The following is a 17,500-nucleotide window of genomic DNA, read 5'->3' on the forward strand; positions in this document are numbered from 1 at the left end:
TATATGTATATATTTATATAAATATGTATATGTATGGGAGCAGCACGGTGAAAGAGGGTTTAGTGCTTCTGCCTCACAATACGAAGGTCCTGAGTAGTCATGAGTTCAATACCGGCCTCGGGATCTTTCTGTGTGGAGTTTGCATGTTCTCCCCGTGACTGCGGGGGTTCCCTCCGGGTACTCCGGCTTCCTCCCACCTCCAAAGACATGCACCTGGGGATAGGTTGATTGGCAACACTAAATTGGCCCTAGTGTGTGAATGTGAGTGTGAATGTTGTCTGTCTATCTGTGTTGGCCCTGTGATGAGGTGGCGACTTGTCCAGGGTGTACCCTGCCTCCCGCCCGATTGTAGCTGAGATAGGCTCCAGCACCCCCCGCGACCCCGAAGGGAATAAGCGGTAGGAAATGGATGGATGAATGGATATATATGTATGTATATATTTATATATATGTATATTTATATATGTATGTATGTATATATTTATATATGTATATTTATATATGTATGTTTGTATATATTTATATATTTATATGTATATTTATATATGTATGTATATATTTATATATGTATATTTATATTTGTATGGATGTATATATTTATATATATGTATATGTATAGTATGTATATATTTATATATATGTATATTTATATATGTATAGTATGTATATATTTATATATATATGCATATTTATATATGTATGTATGTATATATTTATATATATGTATAGTATGTATATATTTATATATAGTATATTTATATATGTATTAGAGATGCGCGGATAGGCAATTTATTTCATCCGCAACCGCGTCAGAAAGTCGTCAACCATCCGCCATCCACCCGATGTAACGTTTGATCAGAACTGCACCCGCCCGCCATCCGCCCGCACCCGCCCGAAGTTTTATTTACGGAGGCAATAATTGAGCATGGATTTCCAATCGCACTGGCTGATCACATGGGACAGTTAAATGTTTGTAATGCAACCTTTAAAAATCATTACGCGGTGATCGCGGTCCCAAAAATAAACTTTTCTTGCATGATAATGTCCAGAAAAATTCGCTTCATATTACTATAGAGTCCTTTTAACGAATGAGTTTGATGGTTTATCACAAACCTTAAATGAAAGAAGTCCTTTGTTCTCCTGCACCATGCGCGCGTGCGCTTTGGCCTTGCTTCGTGTTTGGTGCGCAATCCTGTCGGCTGTATTTCACAGCACGACATACTGTTAAAAGTGTTTATACTATTTCTGCTTTCAAGTCCAAGTTGAAGAAATCTTGTTAAATGTTGACAGCACAACTACCAAAATACAGAAGTATGTCCTTAATATTTTTGCAGTGCTATTTCTGTTGAAAAGTTAAAATGATTACATTAGAAATGTGATGTGCCACTTTTCAAGTGTCTGATGGCTTAAATTAATTTTCATTAATTTTTCATATTTTGAATTCTTTTGAAAGGCTTACAAAAAAACTACATTTGAATTGTAATTCCATGCTATTGACAGGACTATTAATTTTAATGAAGTTAGCTTACCATGTTTACAGTATGATAATTGTGATAGAAATGTGAATTTTAGGCACAGAATATTTTTTACAATTGAACAAGGCAGTAGATTATACAAGCTTGGACAGAAAGTTAATAATGACACCAATTTTTTTTTTAATGGAATTGTTTAGTACTGTTTTACCATTTGTTTACTGTAAAAAGTGTTTATACTGTTTATACTTTCAATTAACAAATTGAAGTCTTGTGAAAGGTTGACAGGATAACTGGCATTAACTGTCAAAATAATTTCAAACTATTGAAGTTAGCTTACAGAATAAACATGCCAATCAACCCATATGATTTTTGCTGTAATATTTTTGTTTTGAAAAGTCACTGTGACTGATAGAAAAGTGATGGTTTTAGCAACATTTTAACCTGTCTGAATGCTAATAATCATTTTGCGTCGGGGGGCGAAGCCCTGAACCCTCCACCAGGACTTTGTCCTGGACCTACCGGGGCCTGCGGCCCTTGGACCCTGGCTACTAGGTTTTTCTGATTTTAAAAGTTGGCAGGTATGGTGAGGTTATAAAGTTTTGCCTGTTAAAGAAAGGAGACTGATCCAATGCAGCACAGACTTGCGCGTGCCACGCTGTCACGACCCAGACGCACACCAGTGCGCAATCATATGGGAGCCGCGCTGAGCGCACCTCCAAGCGCGTCTCGCTGCCGGCGACGGCCAGGTATGGGCCCACGCTCCAGCGCCATCCATTTTCAGGGCTAGTTGATTCGGCAGGTGGGTTGTTACACACTCCTTAGCGGGTTCCGACTTCCATGGCCACCGTCCTGCTCTCTATATAAACCAGGGTGAGCCCCACCCCTTTCGTGAGCGCACTGCGCGCGGAGTGACCCCTGTTACGCACCCCCGGCAACAGGGGTGGCGGGCAGGTAAGCTGCGCGGGCGGAGCGCGCGGAGTGACCCATGTTACGAGCCCCCGGCCACGGGGGTGGCGGGCAGGTAAGCTGCTTACCTGCTGCGCGTGACGCCGGCCGCGGCGAAGGCGGACGAGGCGGGGTGTCGGTGCGGTGGGCGCGGTAGTGACCCTGGACGTGCGTCGGGCCCTTCTCGCGGATCGCCTCAGCTACGGCTCCCGGTGGGGCCCTCTCGGGGGAAGGGGCCTCGGTCCCGGACCCCGGCGAGGCGTCCCTTCTCCGCTCTGTAAAAGTGTCCATCTCTTTTCTTTTTTCTTCTTCTGTTGTGGCATATGCAGCAGGTGCCTGCTCGTTTTTCGTATGTGGGTAACAACATTTAACTATGTATATATGTTTCCGAATTGGTTTAACTGCCACCCGCAAAAAAAAAAAAAAAAAAAAAAAAAAAAAAATCTAATTCATCCGCCCGACCCGACCCGCGCGCGGATAAAATCTTTTTTTTTTTTTTATTTCATCCGCCCGATCCGCGGATAATCCGCGGACTCCGCGGTTGTGCCCGCAAACCGCGCATCTCTAATATGTATATATTTATATATGTATGTATGTATATATGTATATGTATGTATTTACATATTTTTATATATATATATATATATATATATATATATATATACATATATAGAAGACAGAATGATCAGAAGAAAGGAATAATTTTTTTCTCACTTAGACTGTAAAGCTAAGATGACGGGACACTTCATTAGGTACAGCAGTGGACAATTCTGCATGCCTTCATAAAGACAATAACACTCACTTTAGCTTGATTCCATCACATTGTACCTAATGAAACGTCCAGTGAGATCCGGAGCAAGAACTGAGCACTGACTTTTAGATGTCTCACAGCGTGCAAACGAGCGGCGGCACAGCAGGTGTAGACATGAGCAGACGCTAACGTGCAGTTTGCAAAGCACACGGAGACAGCCGCTGGGAGCTAATGTCCAGCAGCTCCAGGAGCGAGACGGAGACGTGAAATGAAACTTGGATGCCTACACACCTGCTCTATTTAGAGCCCAGGCTCAGCATGCTCTTCCAGAACCTCCTCATGTGCAACCAAGACCAAAGTCCCACATGGACCATTTGCAATTTGATGAAATTGATCAAACGGCGTCCAGTTAGTCCTCTGCTCTATCTGGCACCTGCAGCTGTGCTGGCTTGAAAGAGAAACCTGATGATGAACGTCACCGAGCTTAATCTACCGGAGACATGCTGTCCAAAAACGAGGGCCACATCAAAAACCGGAATGGCACTCAGTGATGCATAAGGTCCACATCAGGATTTTTGATCAGAATAGATATTTACCTTCTTAGATGACCATTTCCTGTGCATATGCCTGAAAATATATACATATATATATATACACCTGTGTGTGTGTGTGTGTGTGTGTGTGTGTGTGTGTGTGTGTGTGTGTGTGTGTGTGTGTGTGTGTGTGTGTGTGTGTGTGTGTGTGTGTGTGTGTGTGTGTGTGTGTGTTGTATTTCCACCCTTCTTGAGACATCAACAAGGAAAAGTATCTTCCATATGAGGACCGGTGAACAAGTTAGGACCGGAATCATGGTCCCAATACGGAAAACCATTGCATCTAATAGAGAATGTCTCTTTAGCAGTGTTGGGACTAACGCGTTCCAAAGTAACGCGTTACTGTAACGCCGTTACTTTCGGCGGTAAATAGTAATCTAACGCGTAATTTTTTATATTCAGTAACTCAGTTACCGTTTATGTAGTATCGGCAAGAAACTGAGAAGATCTGAGTGTGTTTTATTGCAGTGCTGCGGAAGAGGCGACAAGAAAGAGGCGTGCTGTCTGTGTGTGTGTGTGTGTGTGTGTGTGTGTGTGTGTGTGTGTGTGTGTGTGTGTGTGTGTGTGTGTGTGTGTGTGTGTGTGTGTGTGTGTGTGTGTGTGTGTGTGTGGGAGGGGGCGTGTCTGGGTTTACTAACAAGACATCATGGCGAAGCCCGAAGCCGAGTTTCTTAACATGGAGATATTCTCAATACTTTTCTTTTGTCGACCACAAAGAAAAGAACATTTAAGTTGAATGTAAGTTGTGTCTTGGATCAAAGATCCTATCTACTGCCCAAAACAGCAATTCAAATCTGCTGAAACAGCTACAAAAGCAACATGCTTCGACGAAGCTAGTAAAGAGAGACACACTTCACCTGCTAAGCTACAGCGGCTGGATTTTAACGAGGCACTGCGCACTGAATGTACACCCACTCTGTCAATTCTCTTATATACTGTTGCTCTTTCATTCTAGACTTCTAGAGTGTTTGATTATCACATCACTCTAAATGTTTAGACTATAAAGTTCACAAACATAAAGAGGGATGCTAGTGGGCCAGGCCAATCTTTCCTTATCTTTAAACTAAAACTGGGGAAATGTGTAGTGTTCTGGTCTTCAGACATGATTTTATTTCAGAATTCCTTGAGAGAAAAAAACGCCTGGTTCGGCTTTGTGTATGTAGTGTGTGCCTTCCTTGCTTTACAGCTACGTTGTTATTATGCTGTTTGTTGCTTATATATGTTATGTTTCAGCTATTTAAAATAGTTTTGTCAATTTGTACTGGCCTGAAACAAATTGGCCCTTTGAAACATATCTTTGTCTTTGTGTGTTGTATGTAGACCACGTTGCTTAGCAGAGTTCAGTGATGCAAATGCATGTCAAGTTGATCAACACATTGTATTATTCTCCAGTGCAATAACATGAAGGCTAAAAGGGCATTAAATGGGGCCTTAAAAAAAATAAAAAAATATATATAAGTAACTAAATAGTTACTTTTCATAGTAACACATTACTTTTTGGTGTAAGTAACTGAGTTAGTAACTGAGTTAATTTTGAAATAAAGTAACTAGTAACTGTAACTAGTTACTGGTTTTCAGTAACTAACCCAACACTGCTCATTAGCACCCCTGGTGGTGAAATCTATCAAAATGAGGGTGGTCCCAAAAAGGAGGGATTTTTCAAATTGACTGTGTGTCGGTTTTAAAAGTACTCCCCCTCTGGCCAACATATGAAATAACAAGTGTGTGTAAGACATTGAAATGTCTTTTTTCATACAAAAGGCGCACCGGATTGTAAGGCATGTTAAAGGGGTCATATTATGATGTCTTTGTGGTGTACATAACATGTAATGGTGGTTCTTCTATCTCTGACTACGGTAGCCAAAATGGGCCGACAATCCATCACGTGGTGCGGCTTCAAAGTCATACTAAAACATTTTGACAGATTTTTGAGTACCCTGTGTAATGTTCTTTATTTTCAATGGAACATTTCAAGTTTTGGTGTTGTTTACTGGCGTCATATTGCAGTCTACACATATCGCTTGTATTTCTCGTATTTCTAACCTGTTCACTTGTTCAACCTACTCAGTGGCCTAGTGGTTAGAGTGTGCGCTCTGAGATCGGTAGGTTGTGAGTTCAATCCACGGCCGAGTCATACCAAAGACTATAAAAATGGGACCCATTACCTCCCTGCTTGGCGCTCAGCATCAAGCGTTGGAATTGGGGGTTAAATCACCAAAAATGATTCCCGGGCGCGGCCACCGATGCTGCTCACTGCTCCCCTCACCTCCCAGGGGGTGAACAAGGGGATGGGTCAAATGCAGAGGACACATTTCACCACACCTAGTGTGTGTGTGACAATCATTGGTACTTTAACTTTACTTTTTTAATCTCTTATGTGTGACTGCCATCTACTGTCAATACACTATGTACCAAATAAAATTGATTTGACGTCGGTAAGCACAGCCAAAATTATTAGCCGCACCGGGTTATAAGGCGCAGTGTCAATTTTAAGGATATTAAGTGCATTTGACCCATCCCCTTGATCACCCCCTGGAAGGTGAGGGGAGCAGTGAGCAGCAGTGGTGGCCGCGCCCGGGAATTATTTTTGGTGAGTTAACCCCCAATTCCAGCCCTTGATGCTGCGTGCCAAGCAGGGAGGTAAAGGGTCCCATTTTTATAGTCTTTGGTATGACTCGGCCGGGGATTGAACTCACAACCTACCGATCTCAGGGCGGACACTCTAACCACAAGGTAAAGGCAGAAAATACTTCTTTTTTTTTCATGTTTTTCCTAATAAATTCAGTTTACAAAAAAAGGATAACATTTGAGGCGCTGATGTTGGTCGAGAAGGCCTGGCTCTCAATCTCCGTTCTAATTCATCCCAAAGGTGTTCTATCAGGTTCAGGTCAGGACTCTGTGCAGGCCAGTCAAGTTCATCCACACCAGACCAGTGGCTCCCTGGAGCTTTTTTAAAAATAAATGAAAAAAATAATGACCTGCTCAGTGGCCTGAGATCGGTGGGTCGTGAGTTTAATCCACGGTCGAGTCATACCAAAGACTATAAAAATGGGAGCCATTATCTCCCTGCTTGGGCACTCAGCATCAAGGGTTGGAATTGGGGGTTAAATCACCAAAAATGATTCCCGGGCGCGGCCACCGCTGCTGCTCACTGCTCCCCTCACCTCCCAGGGGTGAACAAGGAGATGGGTCAAATGCAGAGGACACATTTCACCACACCTAGTGTGTGTGTGTGACAATCATTGGTACTTTAACTTTTAACTTTAAATGGAAAAGGATGAGGAAAATTTTTTTGTTTTAATATGGTTTCTGTAGGAGGGCAAACCTTCCTAATTGTTAGAAATCCCACTGTTTACATTAAACATGCTTCACTGATAAGAGTATTTGACGCGCGCCATTTTGTCCTACGAATTTTGGAGGTCCTTGAACGCACCGTAGTTTGTTTACATGTACAACTTTCCTTGATGCTGCCACAGAAAGACATGTTTTATGCCACTCTTTCTTTGTCTCTATTTGTCCACCAAAGGTTTTATGCTGTGCGAGAACGCACAAAAGTGAGCTTTGTTGACATTATTGACTTCTTGGAGTGCTAATCAGGCATGTTTGGTCAGTGCACGACTGCAAGCTAACCGATGCTAACGTGCTATTTATGCTAGCTGTATGTACATATTGCATCATTATGCCTCGTTTGTAGGTATATTTGAGCTCATTTTATTTGCAGTTTCCGTTTCCTTCAACTTGAACACACACATATTTACCTTTGGCCATTCTAAGCCAGTCATTTCCAGGAGTTATCTCACCCTTCGTTTTAGTAATGTTTTCCAATATTCTAAAAATGTGTAGAATAAATATTACATTTCAACATCTCTGTCAACAAAGATTTGCGTCATTTTGATAGTAGGCTAATATAGCTAATATAGACATTTACATCATGTGTCGTCATCATTATAACACTTATTTAAGACTTTTAAAGTCATTTTGATAGTAGGCTAATATAAATAACATAGACACTTACCAGTTGGTAGGTCTTTATTGTCATTGCACAAACTTTGTTTTCAGCCCAAACCCATTCAAGATGAGACAAACAAACAGTGTACATGATTACAGAACAGGGCGTCCCGTAAAAGATGGGAAAAAGGTAAACGCTGGGGAACAACATATGTTGTCTTCATTATAACACTTATATAAGACTTTGAAAGTCATTTTGATAGTAGGCTAAGATAAATAACATAGACACTTACATTATGTGTTGCCTTCATTATAACACTTAAATAAGACTTTTAAAGTCATTTTGATAGTAGGCTAATATAGACACTTACATCATGTGTTGTTTTCATTATAACACTTATATAACACTTTTAAAGTCATTTTGTTAGTAGGCTAATATAAATAACATAGACACTTACATCATGTGTTGCCTTCATTATAACACTTATATAAGACTTTTAAAGTAATTTTGATAGTAGGCTAATATAACTAATATAGACACATCATGTGTTGCCTTCATTATAACACGTATATAAGACTTTTAACATCATTTTGATAGTAGGCTAATATAACTAATATAGACAATTACATCATGTGTTGTCATCATTATAACACTTATATAAGACTTTTAAAGTCATTTTGATAGTAGGCTAATATAACTAACATAGACACTTACATCATGTGTTGCCTTCATTATAACACTTATATAAGACTTTTAAAGTCATTTTGATAGTAGGCTAATATAAATAACATAGACATTTACATCATGTGTTGTCTTCATTATAACACTTATACACGACTTTAAACGTCATTTTGATAGTAGGCTAATATAACTAATATAGACACATCATGTGTTGCCTTCATTATAACACTTATATAAGACTTTTAAAGTCATTTTGATAGTAGGCTAATATAACTAACATAGACACTTACATCATGTGTTGTCTTCATTAGAACACTTATATAAGACTTTTAACATCATTTTGATAGTAGGCTAATATAACTAATATAGACAATTACATCATGTGTTGTCTTCATTATAACACTTATATAAGACTTTTAAAGTCATTTTGATAGTCAATCAATCAATCAATCAATGTTTATTTATATAGCCCTAAATCACAAGTGTCTCAAAGGGCTGCACAAGCCACAACGACATCCTCGATACAGCCCACATAAGGGCAAGGAAAAACTCACCCCAGTGGGACGTCGATGTGAATGACTATGAGAAACCTTGGAGAGGACCGCATATGTGGGTAACCCCCCCCTCTAGGGAGACCGAATGCAATGGATGTCGAGTGGGTCTGACATAATATTGTGAGAGTCCAGTCCATAGTGGACCCAGCATAACAGTAAGAGTCCAGTCCACAGTGGGGTCAGCAGGAAACCATCCCGAGCGGAGACGGGTCAGCAGCGCAGAGATGTTCCCAACCGATATACAGGCGAGCGGTCCACCCCGGGTCCCGACCCCGGACAGCCAGCACCCCATCCATGGCCACCGGATCTGTGTGTCTCCCCTTCCACAAGGGATAGGGGAGCAGAGGAGAAAAGAAAAGAAACGGCAGATCAAGTGGTCTAAAAAAAAGGGGGGCTATTCAAAGGCTAGAGTATACAAATGAGTTTTGAGATGGGACTAAAATGTTTCTACTGAGGTAGCATCTCTAACTGTTACCGGGAGGGCATCCCATAGTGCTGGAGCCCGAATAGAAAACGCTCTACAGCCCGCAGACTTTTTTTGGGCTCTGGGAATCACTAATAAGCCGGAGTTCTTTGAACGCAGATTTCTTGCCGGGACATACGGTACAATACAATCGGCAAGATAGGCTGGAGCTAGACCGTGTAGTATTTTATACGTAAGTAGTAAAACCTTAAAGTCGCATCTTAAGTGCACAGGAAGCCAGTGCAGGTGAGCCAGTATAGGCGTAATATGATGAAACTTTCTTGTTCTTGTCAAAAGTCTAGCAGCCGCATTTTGTACCAATTGTAGTCTTTTAATGCTAGACATAGGGAGACCCGAAAATAACACGTTACAGTAGTCGAGACGAGACGTAACGAACGCATGAATAATGATCTCAGCGTCGCTAGTGGATAAAATAGAACGAATTTTAGCGATATTGCGGAGATGAAAGAAGGCCGTTTTAGTAACACTCTTAATGTGTGATTCAAACGAGAGAGTTGGGTCGAAGATAATACCCAGATTCTTTACTGATTCGCCTTGTGTAATTGTTTGGTTGTCAAATGTTAAGGTGGTATTATTAAATAAATGTCTGTGTTTAGCAGGACCGATAATCAGCATTTCCGTTTTCTTGGCGTTGAGTTGCAAGAAGTTAGCGGACATCCATTGTTTAATTTCATTAAGACACGCCTCCAGCTGACTACAATCCGGCGTGTTGGTCAGCTTTAGGGGCATGTAGAGTTGGGTGTCATCAGCATAACAATGAAAGCTAACACCGTATTTGCATATGATGTCGCCTAGCGGCAACATGTAAATACTAAAGAGTGCAGGGCCAAGAACCGAACCTTGGGGGACTCCGCACGTTACCTTAACATAGTCCGAGGTCACATTGTTATGGGAGACGCACTGCATCCTGTCAGTAAGATAAGAGTTAAACCACGACAAGGCTAAGTCTGACATACCAATACGTGTTTTGATACGCTCTAATAAAATATTATGATCGACGGTATCGAAAGCAGCGCTAAGATCAAGAAGCAGCAACATAGATGACGCATCAGAATCCATCGTTAGCAGTAGATCATTAGTCATTTTTGCGAGGGCTGTCTCCGTAGAGTGATTTGCCCTGAAACCGGGTTGAAAAGGTTCACAGAGATTGTTAGACATTAAGTGTTCATTTAGCTGCTGTGCGACAATTTTTTCGAGGATTTTCGAGATAAACGGAAGGTGGGACACCGGCCGGTAGTTTACCATGAGGTCAGGATCGAGGTTTGGTCTTTTGAGCAAAGGATGAATAACCGCTTTTTTGAATGCTAGTGGAACAGTGCCAGAGGAAAGTGATAAGTTTATAATATTTAGCACTGATAGTAGGCTAATATAACTAACATAGACACTTACATCATGTGTTGTCTTCATTATAACACTTATATAAGACTTTTAAAGTCATTTTGATAGTAGGTTAATATCACTAATATAGACACATCATGTGTTGTCTTCATTATAACACTTATATAAGACTTTTAAAGTAATTTTGATAGTAGGCTAATATAGCTAATATAGACAATTACATCATGTGTTGTCTACATTATAACACTTATATAATACGTTTAAAGTAATTTTGATAGTAGGCTAATATAACTAACATAGACACTTACATCATGTGTTGTCTTCATTAGAACACTTATATAAGACTTTTAACGTCATTTTGATAGTAGGCTAATATAACTAATATAGACACATCATGTGTTGCCTTCATTATAACACTTATATAAGACTTTTAAAGTCATTTTGATAGTAGGCTAATATAACTAACAGACACTTACATCATGTGTTGCCTTCATTATAACACTTATATAAGACTTTTAAAGTAATTTTGATAGTAGGCTAATATAGACACATCATGTGTTGCCTCATTATAACACTTATATAAGACTTTTAAAGTCATTTTGATAGTAGGCTAATATAGACACATCATGTGTTGCCTCATTATAACACTTATATAAGACTTAACATTTTTTTGCGGCTCAAGACATATATATATATTTTTATTTTATTTAATTTTTGGTCCAATATGGCTCTTTCAACGTTTTGGGTTGCCGACCCCTGACTTAACGCTGCTAAACATGATGCTAAAAACACAAATATGAAACAAAAAACAGTATTCCGTTGTTGTTTTTCACAAATCTTATTACAAAAATGTGTTCCAGAATTTTATGGCAAAATGCGGCATTGTTACATAACAAGGTGAAAATGTACTCCACTATTACGTAATGCATTGTTAACACTCCACACACTATTGGACCCTGGTTCATTGAACAGGAGTGTTAATTGGAGTAAGAATGATGTCATCAATGTGTGTCAAATATAGCCACTATGCTGTGTGCTATTTACTGACTGTGGAGTTCAACTGGAGTGCGCTACTTGGCTTCAACCAGCACGGGTGCTGCTGATTCAGTCTCAGCTAGTTGGTTGTGTCAAGAGAAACAACACCGGCGTTAAAACAGGAGTTCAGAACATCTTTTTATGACTAATATGTATGTATAAAAAAAAATAACAATGAAATAATCCTTCATTTCCCACCAGCAGGGGCAGGTGGACTGCTGGCCACTGCCGTGCCCGCCCGGCGACTGCGAGTTCACGGTGGTGCCCGACGGCGAGTGCTGCCCCCGATGCGTCAGCGACCCCTGCCTGGCGGACACCGTCCGCAACGACATCACCAAGACGTGCACGGACGAGCACGACATCTCGCGCTTCAGCGGCTCCTCCTGGATCAAACACGGCACCGAGTGCACCCTCTGCCAGTGCAAGGTAAGTGTGTGTTCCAGCAGGAAATTATCTGTTCCAGGGTCAACAGTAGCCATCATAACACAGGTATCAACTGTTTTAATGTTTGAATGAACATTTCTCCATTCCAAACTGTCATACATGTGACAAAAAGAAGTGAACTGCTGTTAATAGTAAAAAAAAAAAATATATATATATATACAGACATATATATATATATATACACATATATGTGTATTTTTTATATATTTCTGTACATATATATATATATATATACACATGTGTATTTTTTATACATTTCTGTACATATATATCCACTGTATATACATATATATGTATATACATATATGTGTGTATATTTATATGTATGTGTGTGTATATATTAGGGTTATAAAGATACCAATATTTTGGTACCGGTACCAAAATGTATTTTAATACTTTTCGATATGTATTTATATATATGTATGTATGTATGTATGTATATATATATGTATACACTTGTGTGTGTGTGTGTATATTGTCAGAGTTTGTAGTTGACGAACCCCAAGATGCAGAGATGGCAGCAGGCTTGGTACAAGAAAACATGTTTTTAATGTTCAAAAATAAGAAAATGAAAACACGAACCAGAAAACAGGAAGCAGGAACAGGAGTCAGGATCCAGGGAATAGCTTAACGACAGCATACAGCAAACGACAGGTAGTAACGACAATGATCCAGCCATGACTGGAGGAGAAGGCAGGTTTAAATAGTAGCTGGCTTATTGACACCAGGTGTGGCCAGGTGCCAATCAGCCACAGCTGAGGGGAAGCAGCACTCAGGAAATGAAGACAAAATAAAAGCGCTGACAGGAAACTAAGACAAACAGAGAAAAAACTAAAACATAGTCAAACTGTCAGGGACAAGCCTGACAGTAGCCCCCCTTCCTATAACGGATACCAGACGTTCTAGGAACACCCCCCCCAAAAAACAGTCCAAAGTCACGGGAGGGCGGAGGGAGGACAAGGAGGTGGGCCACCAGGCCAAGTGTCCCCGCAACCAGCGGGGAAGAGTTAGGTGGCGACGGCGAGTTGAACGCCGCCGCAATTGGCGAGGCGGCTCGACCGCCGGCATGGGAGGACCCACCGGAGACGATGGTGGCGCCCTCTGCTGGCCCACCGGAGAAGATGGCGGTGGCGCCCTCTGCTGGCCCACCGGAGAGGATGGCGGTGGCGCCCTCTGCTGGCCCACCGGGGAGGATGGCGGTGGCGCCCTCTGCTGGCCCACCGGGGAGGATGGCGGTGGCGCCCTCTGCTGGCCCACCGGGGAGGATGGCGGTGGCGCCCTCTGCTGGCCCACCGGGGAGGATGGCGGTGGCGCCCTCTGCTGGCCCACCGGAGTGCATGGTGGCAGCGTCTGTTGGCTCACCGGAGAGGAGGATGGTGGCGCCCTCTGCTGCTGGCCCACCGGAGAAGAGGATGGTGGCGCCCTCTGCTGCTGGCCCACCGGAGAAGAGGATGGTGGCGCCCTCTGCTGCTGGCCCACCGGAGAAGAGGATGGTGGCGCCCTCTGCTGCTGGCCCACCGGAGAGGAGGATGGTGGCGCCGTCTGCTGCTGGCCCACCGGAGAGGAGGATGGTGGCGCCGTCTGCTGCTGGCCCACCGGAGAGGAGGATGGTGGCGCCGTCTGCTGCTGGCCCACCGGAGAGGAGGATGGTGGCGCCGTCTGCTGCTGGCCCACCGGAGAGGAGGATGGTGGCGCCGTTGGTTGTAGACCCACCGGACTGCATGGTGGCGTCTGCCGGCCCACCGGACTGCATGGTGGCGTCTGCCGGCCCACCGGACTGCATGGTGGCGTCTGCCGGCCCACCGGACTGCATGGTGGCGTCTGCCGGCCCACCGGACTGCATGGTGGCGTCTGCCGGCCCACCGGAGTGCATGGTGGCGTCTGCCGGCCCACCGGAGTACATGGTGGCGTCGTAGGTTGCAGACCCACCGGAGTGCATGGTGGCGTCGTAGGTTGCAGACCCACCGGAGTGCATGGTGGCGTCTGCTGGCCCACCGGACTGCATGGTGGCGTCTGCTGGTCCACCGAAGAGGATGGCGCCGTCTGTTGCAGACCCACTGGGGTGAGGAGTAGCTGTGCCTCCCCAGCTGCACAGCCACTCCTAGCCCCCCCCTCAAGGGACGGATCCCAGACGTCCCCAGACAGGCCCACAGACGAAAGGGATGGGTGGGAGAGGGCTTGAAATGCGGCCGAACTCCTCTTCAATTTAGCCATTAATTCTAATGCTTTGTTAAGCCTCTCCGCCATGGAAATCTCCGCGGGGAACGTGTTAACAGGCTGGATCATTATGTCAGAGTTTGTAGTTGACGAACCCCAAGATGCAGAGATGGCAGCAGGCTTGGTACAAGAAAACATGTTTTTAATGTTCAAAAATAAGAAAATGAAAACACGAACCAGAAAGCAGGAACAGGAGTCAGGATCCAGGGAATAGCTTAACGACAGCATACAGCAAACAACGACACGACAGGTAGTAACGACAATGATCCAGCCATGACTGGAGGAGAAGGCAGGTTTAAATAGTAGCTGGCTGATTGACACCAGGTGTGGCCAGGTGCCAATCAGCCACAGCTGAGGGGAAGCAGCACTCAGGGAGACACTCAGGAAATGAAGACAAAATAAAAGCGCTGACAGGAAACTAAGACAAACAGAGAAAAAACTAAAACATAGTCAAACTGTCAGGGACAAGCCTGACATATATATATATATATATACACCAATATTTTAAATGTATTTTGATACTTTTCGATAATTTGCTAAATAAAGGGGACCTCAAAAAATGTAATTATTGGCTTTATTTACACATATACTGTATATATATATATATATATATATATATATATATATATATATATATATATATATATATATATATATATATATATATATATACACTGTATACACATATATGTGTGTGTATATATTAGGGTTATCTCGATACCAATATTTTGGTACCGGTACCAAAATGTATTTTGATACTTTGCTAAATAAAGGAGACCTCAAAAAATTTAAATATTGGCTTTATTTGAACAAAACATCTTAGGGTACATTAAACATATGTTTCTTATTGCAATTCTATCTTTAAATAAAATAGTGAACATACTAGACAACTTGTCTTTTAGTAGTAAGTAAGCAAACAAATGCTCGTAATTTGTCTGATGACGTATGCAGTAACATATTGTGTCATTTATCATTCTATTATTTTGTCAACATTATGAGGGACAAACTGTAAAAATTGATTATTAATCTATTTGTTCATTTACTGGTAATATCTGCTTATTTTCTGTTTTAACATGTTCTATCTACACTTCTGTTAAAATGTAATAATCACTTATTCTTCTCTTCTTTGGTACTTTACGTTAGTTTTGGATGATACCACAAATTTAGGTATCGATCCGATACCAAGTAGTTACAGGATCATACATTGGTCATATTCAAAGTCCTCATGTGTCCAGGGACATATTTCCTGAGTTTCTGTAGTTTCTGGAAAAACAGCAGATTGCTCCTGTCATTTTGAGGATCTTTGGTTAGCTTCTTCCAGTCCAATAGAAGGATCTATGACTAGCCTTTTTGCAGTACTGTAGGTGCTTCAAAACAGCTCCTGTCACATGGAGGATCTTTGACTTGCATTTTTGCTGTAGTTTTCTAAAAACAACCAAGTTCTCAGGTCATATTATCTTTGACGAGAGTGTCTGCTGTGAAAACACTGCTTCTGTCATTTAGAGGACCTACGATTCCTGGTGTTGGGAGTAGAGTCTCTTCACAATAAAAGTAAACACGGCAGACTTTGTTCTTCTCTTACTGGTAGACGTCAACAATGTAGAAAGTCCATCCTTTACGTGTCATCATCAATTAGTGGCGTTTCATGTTTCTTCGCCATCACTGGTATGGTTAGAGTGTCCGCCCTGAGATCGGTAGGTCGTGAGTTCGAACCCCGGCCGAGTAATACCAAAGACTCAGCATCAAGGGTTGGAATTTCTGATCTTTGACGAGAGTGTCTGCTGTGAAAACACTGCTTCTGTCATTTAGAGGACCTACGACTCCTGGTGTTGGGGGTAGAGTCTCTTCACAATAAAAGTAAACACGGCAGACTTTGTTCTTCTCTTACTGATAGACGTCAACAATGTAGAAAGTCCATCTTTTACGTGTCATCATCAATTAGTGGCGTTTCATGTTTCTTCGCCATCACTGGTATGGTTAGAGTGTCCGCCCTGAGATCGGTAGGTCGTGAGTTCGAACCCCGGCCGAGTAATACCAAAGACTCAGCATCAAGGGTTGGAATTTCTGCTGTCTGTGGAACGTTCTCCCTGACCACCTGAGGGCACCACAGACTGTGGATGTTATTAAAAAAGGCTTAAAAACCTATTTTTTCAAAAAGCCTTTTTTTAGATGTATGCATACTAGTTGTAGCTATTAGGCTGTTCTAGTTTTTATTTTTATTTATTTTTATTATCTTTTTATTTATTTTTTTTTTAATACACTGTAGCACTTTGAGGTTGTTTACTCAATGTAAAGTGTTTTTTACAAATAAAATCTATTATTATTATTATTGTTATTATTATTAATTGGGGGTTAAATCACCAAAATGATTCCCGAGCGCGGCCACCGCTGCTGCTCACTGCTCCCCACATACCAGGGGGTGGAACAAGGGGATGGGTCAAATGCAGAGAGTAATTTCACCACACCTAGTGTTTGTGTGACTATCAGTGGTACTTTAACTTGAACTTACTGTGGTGACGTGTTAAAAAAAAAAAAAAATTTAAACTTAAAAAAAAACACCACTACACCCGCATTTCCCTGTCCTTTCTGTGCCGTGTGGGACTTTCTCTCTGATGCCATTGACCACGTGGTCTTTGTCTCCCTCTCTCCCACAGAACGGACACATCTGTTGCTCAGTGGACCCCATGTGCCTTTAGTGGCGGCACCTGTACAGCATTCTCCTCCATGTAAAATACAACCAGAAGAAAAATAAACACCACCTCCATGGCCGCCCTCGAATAACGTCTCCTCACTGATCTCGACAGGAATGTTTCGGCCGCATGGAGGCGCCCTCATCTTCCTATTATTATCATCATGAGGAACCACATTATTATTGTAAATGCCAGCAGGATTGGTCCCATTCCTAAAAACACTACGAGTGTTTCTTGGTCTTTCTATCCACCTTAATGATGATGATGGACTTCCCCCTTTGTTCACCCGCCCCACATGACCTTGTAACATACAAATATTAACTGGCATGACTGTGCTTGATGTC

General features: G+C 42.1%; 1 protein-coding gene across 2 annotated transcripts in view; it reads left to right on the forward strand.

Annotated features, from left to right (window-relative positions):
- nell2a (neural EGFL like 2a) overlaps positions 1–17,500 on the forward strand; it is a 389,930-nt gene that overhangs the window by 372,196 nt on the left and 234 nt on the right. For both annotated transcript variants that reach the window (XM_061969587.2, XM_061969588.2), the window contains 2 exons: positions 12,007–12,231; positions 17,121–17,500. The exon at positions 17,121–17,500 is cut by the window's right edge and continues 234 nt beyond it. In XM_061969587.2, the coding sequence (XP_061825571.2) occupies positions 12,007–12,231; positions 17,121–17,162 (267 nt within the window). In that variant the 3' untranslated portion in view covers positions 17,163–17,500. The remainder of the gene's footprint in view (positions 1–12,006; positions 12,232–17,120) is intronic.

The sequence above is a fragment of the Nerophis lumbriciformis genome, linkage group LG10, assembly GCF_033978685.3.
Source record: "Nerophis lumbriciformis linkage group LG10, RoL_Nlum_v2.1, whole genome shotgun sequence".
NCBI classification, from domain to species: domain Eukaryota; kingdom Metazoa; phylum Chordata; class Actinopteri; order Syngnathiformes; family Syngnathidae; genus Nerophis; species Nerophis lumbriciformis.